Here is a 27,147-nt window from a genome sequence, read left to right as displayed (position 1 = left end):
CATTGTGATTTAATCCCAATTCTAATGCAATCACTTGTCCTGTTTAAACAAACCCATGTTGAACTGTTCAGAAGAACAATTGTTAGGTGGAATTTTACCTGAAACTCAAGAGAAAGGAACTCTGGTAAACCAGGCTGGGCCATAGAGAGCAGACAGTGTTCCTAAGTCATTTGCATTTTACTTCAGGGATTCTATCTCCTAAGTATAATTATAACAATTTCTTGGAATATGTCTGTCAAATTAGTGTTTCTCCATCTTGGAAAGAAGCAAGAAAGAATAGAATGAAGAATTTGATAGTATTTGCTCAAGAACCTACAGAATTTTCTATTTGAGATTTTATTTTAAAATGAAAGGAAAATAATTACTTGAGAATAGTTTACTCTGCATTATGAACTGTCTTCCTTTACTCTCTGCTCATCAATTGCAGCTAACGATCATTTCTCTCTAAAACTAAGCCCAGTTGTGGTCTGCTTCCTTCTCATCACTCTTGCTCTGAGTCATTGTTTTTGATCTGCTTTTGGGTCCTATGCTGATCTGTGTCCCAAGCTGACCCACGGTGGTTCATTTAAGTGAATCGGTGTTGTTGTGCTTTTTGGAAACAATTCTTGTTTCTTCTTTTCTTCTTGCTCAACATGCAATCCTTAAATTCTCGTGTCTTGTTCTGCATTATTCCTGCTGTGTTTCCTATGATCTCTGCAATGCTGTAGTGATGAGGCACATCTACATCACTGCATGTTCCCCTCTGGTAATGTCCACTATGAAATGCTGCATGTCCTGATGGGGGGCAAAGGGGGGATAATTATGAGTCCCTAGATGTAGGGAAAGAAAAATTACTTTGGATGCTACTTAGAAAACTATCCAAGGTCTTTAGATACAATGCCCTCCTCCTACCTGACCCTGACTCATTCACTGGGTAGAGACAAGGGAAGAAAATCAAGGAAGTTTTTTTCTTTTATTTGAGACCTATATTTTATTTGGGACACTCTTACCTCTGTGCAATTCTTAAGTTGTTGAATACTGACTCTACCTTGTCTCGTCTCCACTCCAGAAGCTCTGGAGAAATATGTGCTACTCTTAAGACATCAGGTAATTCTATGCACATCATCTGCTCTGGCCCCTATGGTTGGTTGATGTTTGATATTTACCACTAAACTAAGGATAATATTAGTGATATTGGCAAAAAAGTGAAATCCTGAATCTAACAGGGATTGAGGTCAAATGAAAGGCAAACACACACGACTTGTAAGTCGGAGATGAATGACAACTATAGTCTTAATCAGAGTTTCAGAAAAGATTTTGTGTGACTTCTGACTCAGTCAATGGAAGGCAATTTACATTTCATGTCTGAGACAGAACAATCTGTCACTTAGAAATATTTGGGTCAGTAATATTGGCTGAGAATGAAATCATGATGAGAATATGAGAATGATCCTGAATAAACTGGATAACCAGAAACATTCCAAGACCAGAAATACATATATATTTTGTTGTATTTATATATTTATATGTATTTACATAATACATATATATGTATTCATATATTGTATTTATATAATTTTATTGTATTATATAATATTATTGTCATTTATTATATCATACACTGCCACTATGAGACTGATAGATGATATGTAGCTTGAAAATTTCATCTGGATTAGAAAATAATTAGATTCTCTGCATCTTTACCATATGATGGAGTTTTACTTACAAACATGTAGAATTGTTAGCAGGAAAAAAAATATGGTTTCTTAAGGAAATATATTGTGACATGGAGAAAAGATAATTTAGGCATATACAGGCATGAAGAAAAAGAGAATAAACTGAAATACCGCATGTTTCAACAAGATGACTACAGATGTGCCTTTCAAAGGATTTTCTGTTTAAACCTATCATTTAAAAAAATAATATACTTTATAGATCTTTGGGCTCAAAAATAATGGTTGTTGCTATATTCAACCATTTTGTGATAAAAATTAAAATCACATGTGTGTAAACATCGAAGCCTGGTTATTGGTGGCACAGCTGTCTCTGCTCACCATAAAGCTCAGACTCAGATTCTTACAAATCCATTTGTGCTAAAAAAGGATGTCACACTTCAGTTCATTACATCCTTACAGTGTGGCTAACAGAGATTTTTGCCCATGACCTCTGCTGCATTGTCTAAGCAATGCTTTATTGTATCCTAAAGCATCCCTCCTACAGAAAAAGAAAAAAAAAAAAAAAAAAAACTGAGCTGCCTCATTTTTCCTCTGGAAACTGCTCAGTGGTCCCGCAGTTTTCTATTTGCACTCTAGGCTGGGGATGTTGCTAAGCAGCAAGTGCTTCTCTGCTCTGAGACCCGCTGTTTCAGGAGCTCTTTGCTCTAGATTTTTTGTTTCATGATAAAGAGAATTCATAAAGCAACACTGGTCAAGCTGTTGTTTCAAATCTGTCCAATGTCCTTGATATAGTGACCGTTTTAGTAACAGCACTTCATTTGTGTTAGGATCATAACATGTTAGATTTCCAGTGTTATTCAATAATTATCATCTCCACATTCCCAGCCCACAGATGAAGACACTAGACCTCAGAGAACCAAACTGAAATACTCAATTTGTGGGAAAATAAATTTCTCATTCTCTTTAGAACCCAGACTCCAAGTATTAACTCCTCTGTCAGGAAAATTATCAGGGAAAGTGAGTTGCTGAGAGCAGATCAGCAGTGGAGAAAGGGCTCCCTTGGATGTAACCCCAAAAAGCCCTTCTAAACAGCCCTTCTTTTTTTTTCTTGGTCTCAGATCAAGAAAGGGATGAACATCAGAAATACAGGAAAATGCACATAACACATATGCATTTAAATTCATTTAAACTCAGAGTGCATGGGTTCTCTGAAGCTCATCTAAAAATACTGTTTGTGGGGCACCTGGGTGGCTCAGTCAGTTGAGCATCCGACTTCGGCTCAGGTCATGATCTCGCCCTCTGTGAGTTCGAGCCCCACATCAGGCTCTGTGCTGACAGCTCAGAGCCTGGAGCCTGCTTCCGATTCTGTGTCTCCCTCTCTCTCTGTCCCTCCCCTGCTCACGCTCTGTCTCCCTGTCTCTCAAAAATAAATAAACATTTAAAAAAAAATAAAGAAAAATAATAAAAATACTGTTCATTAGGAATCCCTATTCTAAGTGGTCTAGATATCAAGACTATTCTAATATATTCTGAACTAATCATTGCTTTGTCCTTGTTAATATTCATGAAGTACTTACTATGTTCTAGAAGCTTTACATATGTTGAGATATTAAATCCTCTTCAAAATCCTATAGATCATTACTATTAAAATCCTCATCTTACAAATAAGGAAATTGAAACACAGAGACAGCAAGTAATTTGACTAAGGTCAAAGAGCTAATAACTGGTAATATCAGGATCCCAAGATTCTAATTCGCATGGTCTGGCTCCAGAGATGGAACATGATTTTAACCACTGAGTAATGTGATTGATCAAGCATCTATAACATCCCAATCGCTTTTGCTGACTATTTTAAGTTTTCCAAACTTTCTGAAGGAGGTTAACATTATTTCCATTTTCTAGATGAGGAAACTGCAGTTTATAGATATAAAATCCAATGTTGTTAAAGCTAGTAAGTTATAGAACTGAGAAATGGACCCAGCTCTTCTAACATAAGTGCAGTATTACTATCTTTACAGCAGCACTGTCTAATAGAACTTTCTACATTAATAGAAATGTCCAGTATGGCAGACATACAAACAAAAGACCTGATTTTGTATGAGCAAATGAAGCATGAACTCCAATCATTAAAATAATATCAACTGAGCTGTTACCATAAACATCATTATTCTAAATAAATCAAAAACAAAATAAATCAAAGACCAAAAAAACACAAAAATTTAAAAAAAATTAAAAGGGTCAGATCTACTGCTACATTTTCCAAACATAAGAGAAATAAAGTGATGTTCTTTCCTGATCGTATGTGCTCTATACATTTTTTTCTTGGAATCTTTTATTTTCCCCCAAGTTAGACCTCAGGACACCCTAGCTGATACTTTCTTTTAGATCTATTGCTCAGGTCTGCTCTCTCAGCATTCACAAGTCAGCTATCAGGGCAGCTCAGCTTTGTGGTTACCACTGCACAGACTTCTGAATCGGCCATGTTGTATACAAAATGTGTGTGTTCTCCATCTTCAACTGAATGCTGAGACCCTAACCCTCAATGTGCCTGTACTTGGAGATGGAGCCTCCAAGGAGGTAATTAAGGTTAAACGAGGTCATAAGAGTAGGGGCCTGATCTGATAGGGTTACTGTCCTTATAAGAAGAGACAACGGAGAGAGCTTGCTCTCTGTTTCTTTTCTCCCTCTCTCTCTCTCTCTCTCTCTCTGTCACACACACACACACACACACACACACACACACACACAAGCTCAGAGGAAAGATTATGTGAGGACAAAGCAGCCATCTCCTAGCCAGGAAAATGAGCCTCACCGGGAATGGAACACTGTTGGCACCTTGATCTTATACTTCCCAGCCTCCAGAACAGTGAGAAAATATATGTCTGTTGTTTTAGCCATGCAGTCTATAGTATTTTGTTATGGTAGCCAGGTAGCATAAGATAGGCCCCTTTCTGGCTTGGGCAGAAAGTGGTTGACATGAACTCTCAAGGAACAGAGATCAGGGACCAGTCCTCTTCACTTTTCACATCTGGAAGATTGGAAGAAATGGACTGATTGTCAACCAAGCCAACAAACAGAAAGAGGTCACCCACAACTCTGAACCCTTGGAGCAGACGATCAGGAGCGGGCACTCACTGTGCTGCTCACAAACTTAATAAGCTTCTAGAAAAAGCTCGATGAGGACCAGCACCTGGTGGAGGAGTAAGAGGCTGCAATAAGGGTCCAGGTCATTGGGGTGGACATGGCACATCTAGAGTGGGAAAGGCTCACTACCATATGTTGATATTTGAACCCAGTTTTAACCAGACACGGGTTACCAATATCCCCAAGAGAAATTAAGGAGAATAAGCAATGCTAATTCAATTCCACACATATTTATTGATATTAACCCTGTACCAGAACAGCTCATAGCTACTACAATTATATATATTTAATGCACAGAGTATAATGCATATATATATATATATATATATATATATATATAATGCATATATATATATATGCACAGAGTATTTATTATTGGCTCACAGAAGAGAAACAACTATGGTAGTTGTGGAGGAAGGAGTTAAGAGATGCTCTTGAAGGAGGTGACATCAGAATTCAAAATGCAAAGGTATAGAGAGATAGCTACCATACCAGACTGCTATGTTCATTTCCCTTTTTAAGCTTATCTTCACATTGTCATCTCTGCCTGCCCTTTTTACCTTGACCTCAGGCAAATTGATACCACTGAAGGCTACATCGTAACATGGAGATTAGTGATCTCCATAACATGCAGATCTAGGTAAAAGATCATGAAGAGATGCGTGTGTCCTGCTAAGAAAGTTGGATGTTATCTTATTGGTAATGGACATCTTTAAAGAACATTAAGCAGATGAGTTACATATTACATACAGTTGGTTCCAGTGGGAGTATGAAGAAGGTACTGGTTCAGAGACCTACCCAAATTTTTTTACCAAACCGGGCAAGAGATAATGAGTGGTAACTAATAAGAATATTAAAAGTATTGAGAAACATTGTAGTAGTGGTTAGAATAGAGCATAGGGAACAAGTTCAAGAACTATTTATAGAAAGAATGGACAGCATTACATGATTCAATGTGGAAGACAAGAAAGAGAGAAGATCAAAAATAAGGTGACTAGCTTGAGTGACTACATAGGTTATTGCCTCCAGGGGACATGGAATATAGGAGGTGGTCACACATGTAAGTTCAGCTTAGAAATACTGAATTTTAATTGCCTTTTGCATTGGTTGGAGGACATGCAAGGAGCAACTGGATATACAAGTTTAAATTTTATTAGACATAGTTTGGGCTAGAGGATGTAACTTTTGGGATCAACAAGGTTTAGGAAAATACTGAGATAGATAATAGCAGTCAGGAAGAACATGCAAAGCGGAAAGAATTTTCCCGACATTTTAAAGAGGTTGTGGAGGAAGAAGAGAAGCCTGGCAATGAGCAGCTACAGTACATGGAGCATGTGGGATCTTACAAGCCAAGAGAGTGGTTTGGAGTGATTGGCAGCATCAGCTGAAACAAAGACACCAAAAAGACCATTTTAGTTTTGCAATTACTTGGTCACAGAACAGTTTCAATGGAGTGGCTGGGATGGAAACCAGTGGCTGAAGAATAAAAAAGTAAATGAGAAGTAAGGAAATTGGGGCAATGAGTAGAGACTCTTCTTTGCCAAGGTTTATATAATTCTACACCAAGTATTACAGATCAAGGAGATTAAGAGAAACAGGCAAACAGCCCAATTAGCCAAGCTCTGTCATCTCCAAGGGAAAAGCAACATTCTACTTATTTGTGAATAGCCCTTGTACTGGCACTGCATGGAAAGGGAGATCAAAACTAAATCAGACCAAAAGCAGCAGGTTTGAACACTGCAGAACAAAGCTGTATCCTGAGTGGTGGATGAGATATAAAGAGATGCCAGATGCAATCTGTGGTCCCTCAGGCTTACCAGAACATGTAGGGACAAGGCCCAAAATAATCAAGAACTAAATGATCAGAAAGCAGCTGAGAGTCAGATCTTAAACACGAATTAGGCACCAGTGAATGTTTACTTCTTTGTTCATATGGAATTTAACGATTCCCACTTGTATCTCTGTTGGAGGAAGTCACTGAGAGGATGTGACCACCGGTTGACCTGTGAGCTGGACCCCCAGCAATCAGAGGCTTCTTGTCCTTGGAATGTATGATCTGCCCACTGTTCTGACACTAGAAGCCATGGCAAGGATGCAGCCTTAAAAGAGTAATGGGTTATTGAGACTACCCCACCTGGACTAGGTATATAACTGAATCCCACCTTAATGGGTGGGATTCAGTTATATATCCTTCAGATCCTGGTGGACAGGTACTGAGATCTATTCATCTTGTGGCCACCAGAGACAAGCTTTGTATGTAATTTCCTTTGCTTATTCAAACTGCTGTCTACTAGTCTGGGATAGCCTGACTCTTCTTCAGTCTCTTTCTGCCCTCCATGTACAGGGGCCAATTCCAGATTGTATCTGAAGAACTCTCCAGGTTTTGAACCAACACTCATCATTTGAAAACCTGCCTCTTGACAGCTAAACACCCAGTCACACTCATTTGCAGCCCCTAAACTACTAGGTAGAATCAATACCATTACCTCTGGCTCCAGGGTTTAGAGGCCCTTTGATCTCCCCAGCAGAGACCACTTAGTACTCCCGCAGGACCTGCTCTTTACCATGACTGGGCACCTAAAGAACCCTAGGGCAACAAGAGAGCATAAAGGTCATGTGACCTCTGACCTGCTCCAGTCTTATGCTCACATTTCACTATGATTTGCTTCTGTGATCAAACCCAACCCAGCATACCAAATCAAAAATTAGGGCCCCAGACTATTTCCTTTGCAATACTACTTGAGTCTTCACATTAGCACCCTTCCGGGGGCCTGTTTAATCTGAGTCTAGGCTCCTGTCTTGTGTTCACCACAGGATTAGGTTTCAGCCCCAAGAAGTTGGAACCAGGAGTTGGTTTAGCTATGAATGTGCCCTTGGATCCTTCCTGTAGAGAAGCCAGCCACAGCAAGGGGTATCCACAAACATGGGTGTGCCTGGGTGATCTTGAAGCTGACACAAAGACCTAGCATATGTCAGAGGTTCAAATTGTTGTTTGCTTCATGAAGAATGTACATGTATATATCTTTATGTAAATCAAGAAGTCAGTAGTGTGCATTCTTACATTGCTAATGTTCAGGGATCTTTGTGCTTTCTGCAGAGACACCTGCCTAAAAAGGTCTTTGGAAGAAGAATCTATGCAACGTGCAAATACTAGAAAGTTTTAGATTTTATCCATTATTGATCATAATATCATGGAAGGAGGATTTATCCTTCAAGGCTGTAGGCAAGTCACTTAAGGACTCTTAGGTTTGGTTTCTTTAATTGTAGTAACAATACCTGCCTTAGGTCACTATTGCCATAGGGTTGTTGTAAAGTTAAAAGAATATATTACTTATATTACTTAACTTCTCTGTGCCTCAGTTTCTTTACCTAAAAAACAGGAATCATAAAAGCACCTACGTCATAAAGTTGTGTTGAAAAAAATAACTTGAGGGGCATCTGGGTGGCTCAGTCGGTTAAGCATCCAACTTCAGCTCGGGTCATGATCTCACGGTTTGTGGGTTTGAACCCTGTGTCAGGCTCTGTGCTGACAACTCAGAGCCTGGAGCCCGTTTCTGATTCTGTGTCTCCTCCTCTCTCTCTGCCCCGCCCCCCCCATGCTCATGCTCTATCTCTCTCTGTCAATAATAAACATTAAAAAAATTAAAATAAATAAATAAATGAATAAATAAATAAACTGCTTGAGTATATAAAATACCAAAATACTTCTAATATCCAAGGATATTTTTCCAAGAAGATATACAAATGGCCATCAAACATATGAAACTAGGTTCAACATATTAACGACCAAAGAAAATACAAATAAAAACACAATGGAACACCTCTTACCTTCCAAAATGGTTACTGTAAAAAGGAAAAAAAAAAAAAAAAAGACAACAAGTGTCGGCAGTGGACAAGGACATAGAGAAATTGGAATCCTTGTGCACTGTTGGCAGGAATGTAAAATGGTTCAGCAACTGGAGAAGATAGTTTGGAGGTGTCTCAAAAAGGCAAAAATAGAATTTCTATATGACCCATCAGTCTCACTTAGGGTATATATCCAAAAGAATTGAAAACAAGATGTCCAAGAGATGGTTGCACAACTCTGTTCACTGCAACATTATTCACAGTAGGCAAGAGGTAGAAGAACTTAAATATCCATCGATGGGTGAGAAGATAAGGAAAATGTGGTATATATGTACAATGTGATATTATTCAGCCTTAAAAAAAAAAAAAAAGGAAATCCTGTCACATGCTACAACATGGATGAACCTGGAAGACACTGTGCTAAGTGAAATAAGCCAGTTCCAGAAAGACAAATACTTCATTATTCCACTTATATGAAGCATCTAAAATGATCAGACAGAAAGATGAATGTGTACCAGAGACCGGGGCAGGGGCAGGTGGGACATTTTTGTGTTGGGTGAGTGTAGAGTTTCAGTCATGCAGGATGGGAAACGGGGGCAGGTTTCTGGGCATCTCTTGCACAATGTGCATGTGGTCAACAATAATGTACTCTACTCTTGGAAATTGTTGGAAGGGTGAATTTTGTGTTATGTGGAGTTTTTGCCACTTTTTAAAAAGTTGAGAGAAGTAAACTTTCTGTGGCAGAAATTAACACTTGACTATACCTAAATCTCCAGAGCCTAGTCTGAGATTTGGCAAAGAGCAAAGGTTTAAAACAAATGATTCTTGGAGGAAGAAAGCCAAATGAATGCAAGAATGACCTGAGACTAAAATTTGAAATATATTCAGCAAGTGGATATTTGCTGAGGATACTTGCCTCTCAACCTTGAGCTTGGTGTCCATAGTGGTGACTGGAGGATTAATGGTCACCAGAGAATATCCTTGTGATGGAAAAAAAAAAAAAAAAAAAAAAAAAAGATCAGAAGTGTCATTTTCAGATAAAGAGCTATGTGGGAAAGGTAGAAAATTCCAGACTCACTGAATGCCCTTTTCCTCCAAGAAACTTTGTCTAAACTGTCCTACTTTCTCAGCTGTTATTGTCAGCAGTTCTTGCTTCCTCAATTCTTCATTTTTATTATCTTGGCTTTCTGAAAACTGATGTTTCCCTATACTGAGATAATTTCTCTTCCTATTACACATTTGAGTTTAATTCTTGAATTATAAAGTGATTCTAAATGTAGGTCACTTCTCTCACATACTGCAGAAGCTAGAAGGATCTTAAGCAAGAGCAGTCAGAAGCTGAGTCATGCAAAGCTGGCCTCCTCGGTGCAGGAAGGTCTCCCCAGCAAGTTCACCCAGTGTCCTTGGACCAGAAGTCGGGGGAGCTGTCCTCTTCTTGGTCCAATCAAAAGGGGTAGCAAGAGACAAAACATATTTGTTCATTCAAAAAATGCGAAGCAAGCCTCAGCATCAGACACTCAAGTACTAGGATAGGCCAGAGAGACAGAAAAATCAATGATTAATCCCCGAGAGATAAGCATAGAATCCCATACAGGCTGCAAGATAACAGAAGAGTTGCCACTATCTCCTCTAAGAATGGTTGAAATTGCTCAGTAAATGCTTTCCACAGAAGAACTGGTCTAGATAAGGTGACCAAGAGTTAGCCAGGCTGAAGGGGCAAGGAGTTGGGTGGGGGCCAGGGAAGGAAGCAAGAACATTAGAGGGGGAGGCAGCAGCTAGCTCATATCATTTTGCTACAGGAGAATTGCTACGTCCGGAGAAAAGAGTCCAGGTGGAAAGACTGCAGGAGATGACAGGAGAAGGCAAGGGCTTAACGCAAAAATAAGACCAAGAAGGTGCTCGTGTGCTTTCTGATAAATTTGAAACTGCTCTTGAAGCTTATGGGAAATGAAGTGCCACAAAGGGACTGGCTCTTCAGAAAGACAACTTAGCAACTGTGTGCAGGGTGGATTAGAGAGAAGGAGGTACAAATGTGGAGGAAGCTAGTTACATGGCTATTGTTACTCTTCAAGAGAGACGTTATTAAAGTCTGAACTGGGAGAAAGGTAGTGGGAATGAAGAAGGTAGAAAAGATTCAGAAGCCTTTTGTTAGGGAAGTGGTAAAAGGATGCATTTAAGACCATATACTCTGAAGTTAGACTTCCTGAATTTACCACTTACGTGTTTTGTGGAAATGTAACTTCATCGCTATTTCTTATAATTTCATTTAATTTTGTAATGATTATTATTCAAAGCATGAAGGGAAAAATACCTACCTATAAAATACTACCATCCCAAAATAACACACCATTAACATATCACTGAATATTTTTTTGTACCTTATATGTTTTGTTTTACAAAGTCAACAATGCTCTATGCATTTGTTCTACAACCCCCTGAAAAGCTAATCATATTTTTTAAAGAAATTTCAAAACTACAACTAATTTAATTAAAACTTAAACAAGCACCATTTATGACTGACAATTGTTTTCTTATATGGGTTCAAGTTTCTTTTTTTATAGAACAAAACAGCAAATACGTTCAAAGCCCCACTTGCTTGGTGATCCTAAGCACCACACCTCTTTGTAGGCATCCACTATCATAAATTTAGTATATATAGTTCCATGTTTCTTACACCTAGAAACATGTATTTTAGCTGTGAATAATATATAACAATGCTCAGTATGTGTGTCTTTAATTTTATAAAAGTGTGAACTATGAGAACACAGCATAGCTTCATAGCTAATGCTTGGACTCCAAAGTCAGACTGCAATTCAACTGAGGAAATATTAAAAGTGACGTATAGGAAAAAAAGTCACAAAATACTTAAACGTCAAACTCAATAGGGCCTGGCTGTGAGTTAAATAGAACTGGAGAAGTGAAAAATGTGGGGAACAAGGGACACCTGGTCTACATGCTCGGAACATGGATGACTTATGTGGTTGTAACATTGTCAAATGAGGTAAAACATTTATAGGAAAACAGTTAGCTTTAGAGAGCAGAATACTGAATTTAGCAGTAATTATTACATTACAGTCATCCAAGAGGCGTGCTGGTTACATTGGCCGATAGGAAATTAGATACTCAAGTCTGAGAGTCTTTAGAACCTTTAGGCCCAAGAAATCAATTTGCAAGTTGTCAGTAGGTAAAGCAGTTAAGGCTCTAGGACTAGAGGTGATCACCCAAGAGAGTGCACTGATGGACAGAAGAAACTTCCCCAGATCTAAGGAGAAAAGTGGAAGAAGGAAAACTAGAAGGTGAAGGAAGATACAAGGAAGGTAAATGGCAGCATCAGCTGGGACAGAATGTCCAGAAAAACATCCCTTGGATTTCACATTTTGGAAACTGAAGGTAATTTACAGAGTAAAGTTTGAGCCTAGCTGCTAGAATAGAAGCCAGATTGTGACGAGTTACTAAGTGAATGAGACGGAATTGGGACACTGGGTGTAGGCAATCTAATTGAGAAAATAATATCTAACAGCCACTCAACGATTATGAAGAGACAAACTCAACAGTCCAACATTAAGTTTCAAACTCCTAGTCCATGAGCTTAGCTTGGTTCACTAGCCTCAGCGCCTCACGGAGTCTTGCACGGACTTTGTGAACTTATTCCCATAGATGACCTCAAGTTCTAACAAATTTGTCATCTTCTGCCCACTAAGCACAGAGTGGTTGCCAGGGAGCTTGGAAACTAAGCTCCCCCAACCTTACAACCAAGGAGGCTGAGCACCCCCAACAGGCTTAGTGCTGCTTCCAGTCCTGTGACCATCCTGTTTGTTCTAAATGGACGACTGTTTCCACTAGAGGGTCTGCTAGGACGGTTCTAGCTTCACGCTCACTCTAGCAACTGGGCCCCTTCCACGCTCCTACCGTGGAGCCTTTCCCAAGAGCCAGACGCAATCTTGTTTCCCTATGGTTCCTGCCTGACAGTCTTATGTTAGTAAGTTTCCCAGTCAGGACTTAATGCTCACCAGGCTTCCCAGGGCTTGCCTCTAATCCCTTGAATGATTCTTATAGGAAGTGAGACCATAAAATGTACCTTCTGACCTCTGTAATCTGAAAAGCTGCTTGGATCTGTTTTCTGCCTACATCCCATCTTCCTATCGCTATATTTCTTTATTTCTACCTTCTGGTCTTTCTGCGACCCTCTGCTTGCTCTGACAAAGCTTGTGAAAATGGAGATCTTCTGTGCTCTGGGTCACGCCCATGGCACAGCCACTGAGTTCTGATTGTTCAGGTAGTCTCTTAATTAGTGAAGGTGTTTTTTTTCTTTTCTTTTCTTTTTTTTTTTACTGACCACCAAGTCCCAAAGACTATGTATGATTCTATTGGTATGGCCACTATCAATTATTTCAAAAGGCAATTAACAAATTAAGATGTATATTGACACACACTATATGTTTGTGTCGTGCTGCCTAATATGAGAGTTACAGAGCCAAGAGAAAAAAGACTTGAAAACATAATGACAAAAAATTGAATAAAACACGTAAGATTTTGTAACAATAGCCAAAGGCTCACCTGAGTCACATATTTCCCAACGAGGGATACAAACTATAATAAAAATTCTTGGCTGTAAACAACTTTAAAGTATGCAAGAGAATTTTAGATCATTTTATTTGAGCTTCACAATGAGAATGCCAGATGGAAATCAGGAATTACCATCAAGGGAATTTTTACAAATGAGGAAATTTCAGTGTACGTAGTTCAACTCAACTGCAAAACTGCACTTGAACCTTTATGTTGTTTCTAAACCCCGAATGTGATTCCAGTCTGGATGAAGTCCAGGCTGCTAACCTGATGTAAAGGCCCTGTACATTTGTTGGCTGCCCCCAAATTCTGCAGCCATGCCCGCTGACTTTTTCAAACCTTTGTAAACATTATTCTTTATTTCTGCAATGCCCTTCCCTCCTTCTTCCCCAATTAAATGCAGTAAATATTAACCTTTCTGTCTTTTTCATCAAAATCTGTTACACCCTTTTCTGCGCTTAGGCAGCATTTTTGTGATATCTTCGTTAAACTATAATGTTTTTGTTGTTTTTTCTTTGGTCCTTTGCTTTTTTTTTGTTTTTTGGTTTGTTTGTTTTGCTTTGCTTTGTTTTTGCTTTTTCAAATGTACAATTGTCACATGTGACCTTTTTCTCCTCAAAGGAACTTAGTATAAGACCTGGCGAAGAAATGAGCTCAGGGCAATATTTGTTGAATGAACTAACGTTTAAAGACAAGTCATGAGTGGAAGTTTGTTCAACTACTGGATGTTTTCTGGAAAAGTCTTGCACTTCAAAATCAGTCTTCATCCTGTAGAGCTTGGGCCCAGTATCTACAGTGAATGAAGAGTTAGTGGCAACGGCGAAATCCTTTATGAGCCCTTGTGCCTGAGACTCTGAGGAAAGAGGGTGGATCATAGACAATATACCTCTGCTTGGTGATATTTCATGCTCCTTTTCCTTTCCAGCTGTTTCGAACGCAGCAGCCCTCCACATGACATTGGGAGCCTGGGTTAGATGGTAGAGCTACAAGTAGGACGGAGCCTGCATTCCTGAATCATTACTTGCAGAAACACCCAACCAGAAACATCTCCATTACACCATTGTGTGATCAAGAGATTTAATTGAGTTTGGTCACTAAAACTCTGGGGGTTATCTGTCATTGCTACTAAATTACTGTAACTTAGCACAATAACCTAATACTACTTAGATACATTAAAAATACATGCACAAAACAAGGCACATTTTATAAAACACATACAAACAAAAAAAGTCGATGTGTACTAAATAGAATGGTTGCCCAGGAGAAAAGATGGGAAAATGAAATTAGACCCGGAGCGGCAGAGACCAGCAGCGATGAGGCACCCTCTGAAGCACCAGTTGGGGAGTGTAGCTCTGGTCCTGAGGTCCAAAGAAAGGGTAAATACTGTAATTGTGCAAGAAAAGTGAAGGAATTTGAAACTTGTTTGATCAAGCAGTGGAGGTAAAGGAGCCAGCCCTGTAGTTTGCATTAGGTGGGGTGAGATGGCTCCATTGCTGAAATGCCTTCTCTCAGATCGCATAATGGTGAGGAACTGTGGTACTCTCTGGAACTGGGCTGAGCTGGGTGGTAAAGAGCCAGAGGCCCAGATCGCAGCTAGGAACACTAGTGAAGCAGGTGATGACTCTGAGATGCCGGGAAGCTAGGTCTTAATCTTAACTGTCATAAATTTCTGGTGCGTTTTGGGGAAATTCACTGTATGATCAATAACATAAGTGGAATCTCTACTTTATCTATTCTAGTAGAGTGCATGACACAGCATAAATGAATCTAAAGTATTTCTGTTCAGGTATGGGCACCTCATACTGATGGCGAGGCATGTATATCTGTATTTGAGGACAGAAAGCAGCCTACAAGTCCACATGGATAAGAGTGCTTAGCAGCTGCAAGAATCTGGCCACCTACTCATTTAATTATCTCACCCATGCAACATCTGTTTCTGGAAAGCAAATCTAATGTCCCTTTGCAGAGCTAAACCTAGTGAGGAAGCCTCAAGTAAGTGCAGTGTAAATAGTTCGTGATGTTTCTGCTGTAAATTACCTAGAAGACATGGTGTCCAGGCGATCACAAGATATAAGAGATTCAAGAACACTCAGGAAATGAAAGCAAGCCCAAGACCGACATTTTCAGAACAAGAAGAACTGGCCTGGAGAATGTTCCATTAATAGACTCCCTTTCTGTGGCCAGTTACCTAAGTGGGTAATATCTCTAATTCATGGCTTCTAAATATGGGGTCCTTGGATCCCTAAAATCCATGAAACGGTAAGCAAAATTGTGTGTATATGTATTTATGTGCATTTTCTTGGGGAGAAAATGACTCTCCTCAGATTTTCGAAAATAATTACTAAATTCAAAAAGGCCTCGAATAATGGGGTTTAGTTTCTAGCTAGCAATTTACACGTGTACTTAGTATGCCAAACACCGAATGGGAAAAACAAGTCGTCTTGAATCAAGGGCAATACCGGGCAGGAAAAGATGTCAAGGTCAGGCTGGAAGAGTAATTAAGTTAACCTCTGAGTGGCATTTATCATCCTGGATTTATCTGCAAGACTACTTTTCTGTTTAAGGAATATATTGCTGCTCTGACCCTCCTTTGGCCTTTTTGGAGAAAAACATTCTTTTAAAACTGGAATCATTGCATTGAATACTAAGTCCATCCTTCTGTCCTTCAAAAACTTGTTACCAAAATCTGTATCTATGAACCTAGTTAAGCAGCCCCTTTGGGAATGATGGTCACATTCCATGTTGAATTTTTGGACTGGTGATCCATTTACTCATTTCTGCCTTAAATCATTTAGTCACTCAGGAACAAGTTGAGATTGGGATTTAGGCGAGGGTCAGGAGTAAGGGCAGGGTTACTAGATGATATTAAAATTTAAGAAAAGTGATAAACCTCAGAAAGATGGATTATGTTAAAGGATGGGGTAAGTCTTGGGCGCCTGGGTGGCTCAGCCAATTGAGTGTCTGATTCTTGATTTTGGTTCAGGTCATGATCCCAGGGTCATGAGATAAAGCCCCGTGTCAGGCCCCACACTGAGTGTGGAGCATGCTTAAGGTTTTCTCTCTCTCTCCTCTCTCTCTCTCTCTCTCTCTCTGTCTGTCTCCCCTCCCCTTTTTCCCCCTCCCTTACTCACTCTGTCTCTCTCGCTCTCTCTCTAAAAATTAAAAAATGGGGGGGGGTGGCGCCTGGGTGGCTCAGTCAGTTAAGCATCTCAGGTCATGATCTCGCGGTTCTTGAGTTCAAGACCCGCGTCGGGCTCTGTGCCTTCAGCTCAGAGCCTGGAGTCTGTTTCAGATTTTGTGTCTCCCTCTCTCTCTGCCCCTCCCCCACTTGTGCTCTGTCTCTCTGTGTCTCTCAAAAATAAATAAAAACTTCAAAAATTTTTTTTAAAAATGGGGTAAATTTCAGAGTTAGGTGAAACTCAGATGTGTGTCATTGGGGATGTGTGTGCCTGTTGCAATAAACTACTTTCTAATATACAAAAGTGGAAATTTATTGGGTAATTAAGTCAAGAAAGAAGATAGGATTGCCCAAATGTCTTGGATATTAAATCGTCATCCCCATTAAATTGATAGATGCCCCATTTGAGGCAGAAGAGGTAGGCAACACTAATACAAAAAAGCTAAAAGACATTAAAAAACTGGCCTTATTTTGAGAAGTATATTACAACTGAAGGGTAGGATAAATGTGGAGAAGACCAGGCTTTTATTTTTTTTTTTTTTAATTTTTTTTTCAACGTTTTTATTTATTTTTGGGACAGAGAGAGACGGAGCATGAACGGGGGAGGGGCAGAGAGAGAGGGAGACACAGAATCGAAACAGGCTCCAGGCTCTGAGCCATCCGCCCAGAGCCCGACGCGGGGCTCGAACTCACGGACCGCGAGATCGTGACCTGGCTGAAGTCGGATGCTTAACCGACTGCGCCACCCAGGCGCCCCAAGACCAGGCTTTTAGAAAGAGGATTTATCACAAAGTCTTTAATATTCTGAAGATCTTTATCTTGATGGTGATGGCAGTGAAAATTACCACAAAGGTTTCCCCATCTTCCACCTCTAGAGTCTGCAGCCCTTTGGAAACCAAAGTGGGCGATATGGAGGTGATATGGACCAAAGTGGGTGATATGGACCTCTAGTCCTCCTAGATACCCAAAGAGACTTGGCAGCATCAGAGATCCTGTGGCATGTGACCTTTCTCTCAGCCCCACAGCTGCCTTCAGGAGCATCTCAACTGACAGCAGACAGGTGCCCTGCATAATCTGTCATGTATTTAATAAATAATATGTATTTATTAAAATATAAATTTAATAAATTCTAAAAGCACCTGAATCTACCTGAATTAGGCAGTTGTGCTCACTGGAGCTAAAAGAACCAGACCCACCATAGGAATCTGGTTCTTCCACAATAGAGTGGAATTGTGTCATGACCAAAGCACTATCTCCTTGGAGGGGAGAGCAGCAAAGTCTCATGGAGCAACAGCAGCTGTTTTGGGCCAAGGCAGGCAGGAGGAGAAACAAACACCTGATAGGGAGTGTGAAGCAATATGGAGGGTGACCATTAGGTATTTGTATGCTATATTTCTGTTCCATTTATTCAACAAATAGATAATATATGGATTTATAGACAAATACTATATTCTAAGTCTGGGGATACATTGGTAAACAAAATAGACAAAATCCCTGCTCTCACGGAACTCTCAGTTGTCTTAACAGCAGTGGCAGGTACTTTCAAGAGCTACCTAGAGAAAGAAATGGTTCCTTAAGTGTTATAATGCTCAAAGATGACACACACTTCTGCAAGGCAAGAAATTGCCTGAGCATTTTTCATGGATGATGCTCCCCTATGAGCCAATTAGTGAATGCTGAGTATCTTCCATTTGCCCCTGTAGATCCACACTCCACACTTCTCTATCTTGTTGTCTCCTGTGAGAGTTTAACTTCTGTAGGCTCAGTCAATGGGTGCATGTGCCTAATGGCTTCCAGTTGGCTTTAGCTGATGTGAAACCAGATTGGAGAGAAGAAGGGTGGCATCAGGATGTAATTCCCCTGACTCCTCCCTTTAAAATTTGCCTCAAGCCAGTGGTGCTCCTTAAAGGGTGGTAGGGAGGGGGGGGATAGAGGGAGCACTCTGTTTCTCTCAAGGAGTCTGGTCTCCATGACTCTGTCCTCCCAGGTCCCAGTAACCACACCTCTTCTTGCCCCTTCAGGCCTAAAGGTTGAAGCAGAGGCTCTAATCCTGACCAGTGGTTTCTAGACTACCCCATGTGGTTCTCCTACCAGACCTTGCCTGCTTTGTAAATACAGTAAAACCTTGAATTGTAACTTGTCCTTCGAGTGTTCCTCAAGACAAGCAAACGTTTCTAATAAATCTTGAACAAGCGATGTCTCGCAACATAAGTAGTATGTTACGCCGAATGTCGCATGATCACAACTAAGCCAATACTTCTCTCCTCTCTCTCTCTCTCTCTCTCTGCAGGATTTTGGATGATCGTCTCCCATGCTCAGATGCTCGGCCTCAGGCCTCAGTGTTTGACATAAATCAGTGATGTTTCAGAGCACTGGAAGGTGCCCACAACTGACACTAGTGTATTTTTTGTCACTTCATTACACCCATAGACAGTCCTCTGCTTTTCCATTCAAGAGTAAGCTCAGGAATACTTTGCTTCATTCTAGGTCAGGCTGCCTGCAGATAGAGACCCTTTCCTCTGCTGCCTTATTGCCAGTTACATTAAATACAGTAGATGACAAGAGTTTATTAATACTGTACTGTAGTCAACATCTGTGTGAGTGCATACAATGACCTTCATGCAGAAAAAGATTCCATTGAGCCTATAGATAGCAGTGATTCCCTTAGTGATAGTGAAAGTCATCCTACACAATAAGCCTCCTGTCTCTTGTCTCCCTCACACCAGCCACGAAGGTTTTCAAAGGTAAGTGCAGGTTAACTTGTTTATTTTTTTATTTTGGATTGTCTTTATTATTTTGTGTTGTATTACACTATTTTTTAATGTTTATTTATTTTTGAGAGACAGAGCACAAATTGAGAAGGGGCAGAGAGAGAGAGAGAGACAGAATCCAAAGCAGGCTCCAGGCTCTGTGCTGACAGCAGAGAGCTAGACGTGGGGCTCGGACTCGTGAACTGTGAGGTCATGACCTGAGCCGAAGTCAGACACTTTACCGATGGAGCCACCCAGGTGCCCCTTATAATACAGTACTGTAATCATTTCTATATAAATACCTTTGGGTTATAGAACAAATCATCTGAGTTTCCATTATTTCTTCTGCGGAAATTCGTTTTGATACACAAGGGAGTGTGAAGCATGTTTCTGAAATGAATTATCCTCACAAACCAAGGTTTTACTGTAGTTCCTTTGTGTAGTAGCCTGAATAATGGCTACCCAAAGACATCCCTGAAACCAGTAAATGTTATCTTATAAGGAAAAAGTGCCTGCAAATGTGATCGAGTGAAGGATCTTGAGATGGAAGGATGGTCCTGGATTATCCAGGTGGGCCTGAATATCGTCACACGTGTCCTTATGACAGACAGAAGAGGAAGCAATGTGACCACTGAGGCAGAGACAGCAGCGATACACCCATAAGCCAAGGAATGGCAGCGGCCATCTCGGAGAAGACAACCGATTCTTCCTCAGAGCCTACGGAGAGAAAGTAGGCCTGCCAAAAACCCTGATTTCAGTCCGGAGATACTGATTTGGACTTCTGACCTTGAAAACTATGAGAATAAATTCTTCTTATGAGGCACCAAGGTTGGGTAGTTTGTTTCCTTGGTCATTCCAATATAATACACTTTGCTAATAAATTCTCCTAAATGTTCCTGATTATCCTAATGAGGTATTATCCTGTTAATAATCGGTACAGAGCTCTTACCATGATGGTTTGTAGAAAAACAAAGTCCCTGATATTGCATACAAAATTGTGGGCATACCTAGAAAAATCTTTTGCTAAAAAGAGGCTCTCTAATTTTCATCAGACTCTCAGAACAATAAGTGTCTCAATAGGTTAAAAATCAAATTACTGAGCCAAACGATAGCAGTTAGCCACTGTACCACTGAAAAAGAACCAGATACCTTGATTCCATAGGGTATGTTGATAAGACACAGCCCACAGGGCCAGCCTTGAAGAACAAGTTGGCTTTTTAATGACATTTATCATCTTGGATTTTATGCAAAGCCACTCTTGTGTTTCAGAATTCTTTATTACTCTGACCTTCATAAGATGTTGTCCTGTTTCAAGGAAACAATCTCTTATACTCTAGAAAATACTTTGTTTAAAGTTCAAGCTGTGTCTTTCCTACAAAATTTGAGCCAAACCTACTGTATCTAAGCAGGCCAGAAGGGGCAGCTCAGTTACACACAGTCACACACTCACCTTTAAAACATTTAGGGTATCTTTTCTAGAAGTGTTCACGCATTTATCTGTTTATTCTTGTAGTTCGAGAAATGGAAGCAAAGACAAATAGGATACAGTTTTTGTCAGTTACTCAATTTAATAAGTGGGCTCTAAAGCAGTGGTCCAAAGCAAGCAATAATAAGGGCGCCCGAGTGGCTCAGTCGGTTAAGCATCTGACTTCGGCCCAGATCATGATCTTATGGTCCATGAGTTTGAGCCCCGTGTTGGGCTGTGTTGACAGCCCTGAGCCTGGAGCCTGCTTCAGATTCTGTGTCTCCCTCTCTCTCTGCCCACTTGTGCTTGTCTCTCTCTATCTCTCAAGAATAAGTCAATGTTAAAAAAAATTTTAAAGCAATAATATTTATTATGAGATCAAGAAGTGGGGACATTGCCAAAGAGAGACGCCAAAAGCAGGATCTCAGAGCATAAGAGTTTGCAGGTTGCAGGAACACATCAGGTCAGCTGCAAGAGAAATATCCCATACTTAAGCTGTCACCTTTGGGTTGTTTTTGACCAAGTCATTTAAATCTGTATTGTTGGGGTATTTTTTTTTTTAAGTTTTAGGTCATGAAATCACTAGTGGGAAATGTATGAATATACGATATATAATGTGTCTACCCATTTACATATCGATGGACATTGGGGTTGTTTCCACTTTCTGTCTATTACAAATAAAGCTGTTCTAAAGAGTCACGTACAAGTCTTTGAATGAGTATATGAATTTCTCTTGGGTAAATACATAGGAGTGGAATAGATATTAGTCTTATTATTATTGAGCAGCTAAGTGTTCTTTGCATGTTCTATGTATGTGTGTGTTCTATATATGCTTTGCAAAGATTTGCTTCTTTATTTCCTTAACAGTGTATTTTGAAAAGAAAAGTTTTTAAATGTTGATTAAATCGTGTGTGTTTGTGTGTGTGTGTGTGTGTGTGTGTGTGTTCGGTAGAAGTTAGTAAGAAAGTAAAAAGACAGGATAGACAATATCTTCATCAATTCAGGAGAGAAATGGTCAAAATAACGGTAGCTATAGGGGCACCTGAGTAAGCAACCGACTTCAGCTCAGGTCCTGATCTCATGTCCGTGAGTGCAAGCCCCACACGAGACTCGATGCAGTCATCCTGTCAGTGCAGAGCCAGCTTCAGATCCTCTGCCCCCCTCTCTCTCTGTGCCTCTCCCACTTACATGCTCTCTCTCTCTCAAAAAGTAAATAAAAAAACCATAAAAATAAAAGTTTATAAAAAAGTAAACGTAGTCGTGTATGGTGGCATGAAGGTATAGGAGAAATTAAAATACCACGAGTGCAGCCTAAATTGTTTCTGTGTAATAGGATATGAAATTATGCCACTGTAAGGAATGGAGACGGACGCGAGGCAAAATTACAGATATCATAAGAATAATAATAACTGGTATTTTGATATATTTACATATATGTGTGTGTGTGTGTGTGTGTGTGTATATATACTTACTTAATACTCCCTTGATTACAGAATGATGAACTGAGCAATTTAAATGGTTGCTATAAAAAGGGAGTTCTTACAATTTTTAAATTAAAAAAAAAAATTTGAGAGGGGTGCCTGGGTGGCTCCATCGGTTAAGCGTCTGACCCTGACTCTCAGGTCATGATCTCAGGGTTCACAAGTTAGAGCCCTGCATCTGCCTCTGTGATGACAGCTCAAGCTTGGAGCCTGCTTCGGATTCTGTGTCTCCCTCTCTCTCTGCCCCCTCCCTCCACTTACGTGCTGTCTCTCTTTCTCTCAAAAATAAATAAACATTTAAAAATATTTTTTAATTTTTTTTGAGAGAGAGTGCACATGTGAGTTGGGGAGGGGCAGAGGGAGAGAGAGAGAGAGAGAGAGAGAGAGAGAGAGAGAGGATCTTAAGCTGGCTCTACATTCAACCTGTGGATTGACATGGGGCTCAATCCCATGATGATGAGATCATGACCTGAGCGGAAATCAAGAGTCAGATGCTTAGCACTCCTAATTTTTTTTTAAAATCAGTATCTAAGGGGCACCTGAGTGGCTCAGTTGGTTGAGTGTCCGACTGTTGATTTAGGCTCAGGTCATGATCTCATGGTTTGTGGAATCCAGCCCCACATCGGGCTCTGTGATGACAGCCTTGGTTTGAATTCTCTGTCTCCCTCTCTGCCCTTCCCCTGCTTGTGTACACACTGTCTTTTTCTCTCTCAAAAGTAAATAAACATTTAAACATAAATAAATAAATCCATTTCTATGGATGAAAACTTCCCAATCAAAATTCCAAAAAGAGCTTTTTTTTTAATAGAAACTGAGAAAATGATTCTTAAATTTATATAAAATTGCAAAGGACTGGAAAATCAAAAACAACCTTAAAAAATAATTCAGTGGAATTATACTGTTCAATTCTAAGACAGAGATGTAAACTTACAGTAATCAAGTCAATGTTGTATTTGACTATAAAGACAGACAAATATATCAATGGAACAGACTAGGGTGTCAAGAAATAGACTAATACATAGACAGCTAATTGGTTTTGACAGCACAATTCAATGGTACTGGAACAATTGGATAAACAAATAAAAAGAGAAGTGAATTTCTACCACTATTTCATATAATAAAATTAATAATGCAATAATTTGAGATGGAGTATAGCTACAAATGGAAAATTTTAATCTATAAAGCTTTTAGAACTATGTTGTCCAATACAATAGCTACTAACCACGTATGGCCATGCAAACTTTAATTTAAATTGATTAAAATTTAAGTTAAAATTTGATTTCCCATTCACACTAGTTATATTGCAAATGCTGCACCACCAATATAGATAGCTAAAGGCTACAATATTGGATAGGACAAATAGAAATTCTATTGGAAAGTGCTATTCTAGAAGACAACATGAGAGAATATCTTCACAAGTTGAAAGACAGCAAATATTTCTTAAGTCGGACACAGAAATCAGCAACAAAACTTAAAAATCAATAAATTGGATTTCCTCAAAACTAAAATATCTGCTCATCAAAAAACCCTGTCAAGAAAAATGAATAGATGAAGCACAGACTGGAAGAAAATATTTATAGCACAGGTATCTGAAGAAGGGCTCTGTCTGCAGAATACATAAAGAACTCCTATGATGTTATAAAAAATGGCAAACAAGCCAATAAAAATTGAGGAAAGACTTGAACAGCTAGAAAATAAAAGAAAATATACAAATGACCGATAAGGACACACACAAAAAAGTGCTAACATTATCAGTCATCAGGAAAATGCAAATGAAAACCACAAAGACATCACTGGACATCACTCCTGTGGCTGAATTGAAAAAGAATGACACATCTCTTACTGATGAGGACCTGAAGCGTTCAGAACTCTTAAAGGTTACTGTTGAAAGTCTGAAATGGTACAGTCATTTTGGAAAACTTCCAAAAATTATTTTGGCAGTGTCTTATGAAGTCAAACATATACATTTATGGTATAAGATTGCGATAGCCTGGCAACGTCACTTGGACGAAAGAAAAACAAAGTCACGTTGCCACACAGGTGTTGGCACATAAATGCTCCTCAGCAACTTGATTAATGTTAGTCCCAAATTGGAAATAACCCAAAGAACAAATAATCAAATTTTGGTATATCCAGAAAATGAAGTACTATTCAGCAGTCAAGTTGGACAACCTACTTACACACAGAAGAACATGGATTAATCTCAAAATTTTTTTGCTGAGATAAAGAAGCTGTATCTAAAGAATAAACGTGGTACGATTTCATTTACATGAAGTTCTAGAAGAAGCAAAACTAATCTATGCCTCTAGAAGAAGGAAGCTTACTGGAAAGGGTCATGAGGGAATTTTATGGAACAATGGAAATGTTCTATATTTTGTTTGAGATGATGTGTTCATAAACAGATGCATTTGTCAAAAATCACTGAACTACATTTAACATATTTGCATGTCACTGTAAAGTTATCTCGGTTTTTTTTAAGTAGGGATACTACTGGAAGGATAAAAAGAGTCCATGTGTGTAAAGGGGTATTCTAGATGTCACTTTCCTCTCAATGTCTGCAATGACTTTAACTGTAGATGTGCCCCCTGCCCACCCACACCGATTTGGTGTCTCATAAGACGTTCATTATGTAATGTTCCATTATCAAGTTTCAGAGTGGAAATAGAGACCTTGCCTCCTATGGTCTCCAAAGCCTCAACTAGCAGAGTCCAGCCTGTTCTTCATGCTTCTGCCTTTGCTTTATTGAACATAACTCATCACAGAGTCTAATAAACTCAATATGTCATAGACAACTAGAGTTTTTCTCATTCTGGAAGTACAAGTCACCTATTACTTATCTCAGAGATCAAAAGTCTACTGTTCCGTTCCAAGCTCGTAAACCTGAGCCCAGATCTTTGCAGACATCTTAAAGCCTGCTGTCCACAGATTTTTTCCTCTTATATTCTATACACTAACAATAAATAAATAATAACACTCCAATATCCACTTTGCATTTGCTTTTATTATTGCAGCTAGACACATCTTTTGGTTTTCAAGTGACCTGAATATGCTGAAACATATACTGACATCAAGCATGTTGCCATGGGAACTGAATGCAGTTACACATTGAGATTTACAGGCAGGTAATTTAAGAAGTCCTGGAGCAAAGTATGAGTGCTTCATAGTGTCCTAAAACCCTCATACCAGGGCATATGAAAATTGAATAAAGCACCAAGTCTTGAAGTAAGGGGTGACCATTATATAGTGAACAGTAACTGAAAGAATAAAGCATTTCCCCCTAAACATCAGGTTATTAAAATATGCATTATTATATTCATTTGATGAGAAAAATCAGGTCTAGATTCTCTCTGTGCTTACTCACTATGTCAAAAAACATGATGGTTTTAAAATCATTGAGTATGTGCTTTAACAATATTATTTGTCCTCAAAAATGGATTAATCATAAATATAAAAAGACAGAACCATAAACTTAGAATTAAAGGAATCCTTAAAAGTAATTCACAGATTAGGGTTCAGTGACCCGATGATGCCCTGACTCCAGAGAAGGGTCCGATCCTGTGTAACATTGACAGCCCCAGTTTGGAAACTACTGATACTGTTACTCTTCCTAAACAACAAAAATACATCCATGCCAAATCATGAATAAGTGGTTTTCTGACCTCTTTATAAACACATCCAGTCGCATGATGCTCATAGCCTCACAAACTTAATAGTTGTAAAATATAATTCTTGCAAGAGACCTAAATATTGGGAGGTTTGATCTTCAATCACTATCTCTTCTGCAGATCAGCAAAACTGAGGGAAAAGTGAATTTTATCTTCTTTACCTTCCTACCTACTTACTAGCATGGCCATTTTCCTAATGTTAGTTTAAAACACTCAGGTTGTCAAAATCAAAATTCTTAGGGCGCCTGCGTGGCTCAGTTGGTTAAACTTCCACCTCACTTTTGGCTCAGGTCATGATCTCACAGTTTGTGGGATCAAGCATAGCGTTGGGCTCCACTCTGACAGCATAGAGCCAGCTTGGGATTCTCTTTCTCCCTCTCTTTCTCTGTCCTCCTCTCTCTCTGTCTCTCTCTCTCTATCTTTCTCTTTCTCTTTCTCTCTCTCTCAAACTAAAAAAATACATTTTTTTTAAAAAATCAAAATTCTTAATAATGACAAATTCCTCATACTCTGTAAAATGTTTCCTATAAATTGTCTGATTTTGGGGAAAAAAAGTGTTTGATTGCAAAATGTACCTGATTCTACAAAAAATTTAATACCTTCTACAAGTAAATTGATAATTAAATGATACACTAGAAAGAACACAAGATTTTAAGATTTCAAGTCAGAAGAACTCATCTTGAGTCTTGAGCTTGTTACATACCAACTGTGTGATATTGGCCAAGACTTTTAATTTCTCTATATTAAAATTTCTCTCTTTGGAAAGTGGTGATGGTAATCATGCTTAGCTCCCAAGGTTAATGATTAGATTCCAAATGATAATGCACATAAAAGTTTTTAAGGTCATAAAATAATAGACAATTATAATATTTGATATTTTGAAGCTGAAAATTATTACTTGTTCCCACCATTTCTTCCCTGACAATGGGGAGTAAGCTTAGATAACATAATTGTAATATGGGATTATAAAGATAAAGATCACAATTCAATGATGAAGAAAGCTTGCACAGTTAACACAGCTCAAGTAATAATAACGGTTATCATTTGTTGAATGCCAATCAAATGCCAAGAAGTCTACATTCTATCATTCAATCCTACTAACAACACTATGAGATAGATCTTAGCTCCATTCTGGGGATATTACAATTGGGTATTGTGAGCATATTGTTTTTATCCACCAGCGTCACATCCTTGAGGGAACCACTCATCCCCATTCCATGATGTCCTGGAGAAGTCTTCCATTGCAGCTTCCTGGCTTCCCATGGCTTTAGGAGTGGAAATATGCAAAATGAGACCAATAAGTCATCTCTGTGGATAGCTATACGAACTTTGGGAGGAAATCGCCCTGAGTTGCTAAAGGATTAGAGTCCAAAGTTTTGATCTGGTGGTCACCTTGC

The 27,147-nt window shown here is 39.2% G+C and overlaps 1 protein-coding gene across 4 annotated transcripts in view; it reads left to right on the top strand.

The window, feature by feature from the left end:
• The window catches only part of LOC147572031 (uncharacterized), a 602,793-nt gene that overhangs the window by 486,686 nt on the left and 88,960 nt on the right, over positions 1–27,147 (top strand). Inside the window, exons 8-9 of one of the 4 annotated variants that reach the window (XR_015246948.1) lie at positions 18,680–19,133; positions 19,236–19,460. Coding sequence is in view for 1 of the 4 variants with exons in the window: in XM_086695886.1 (XP_086552012.1) it covers positions 18,680–18,741 (62 nt within the window). In the remaining 3 variants the exon portion in view is untranslated. Of the gene's footprint in view, positions 1–18,679; positions 19,461–27,147 lie in introns of those variants that run through there. The other 3 variants (XR_015246949.1, XR_015246950.1, XM_086695886.1) reach the window with 3 other exon arrangements.

Source organism: Puma concolor, chromosome F2, assembly GCF_028749965.1.
Source record: "Puma concolor isolate L17-30 chromosome F2, mPumCon1.1.hap2, whole genome shotgun sequence".
In the NCBI taxonomy this organism is placed as follows: Eukaryota; Metazoa; Chordata; class Mammalia; order Carnivora; family Felidae; genus Puma; species Puma concolor.
The sequence above is the reverse complement of the archived record's forward strand: the minus strand, read 5'-3'. Positions and strand labels throughout refer to the sequence as shown.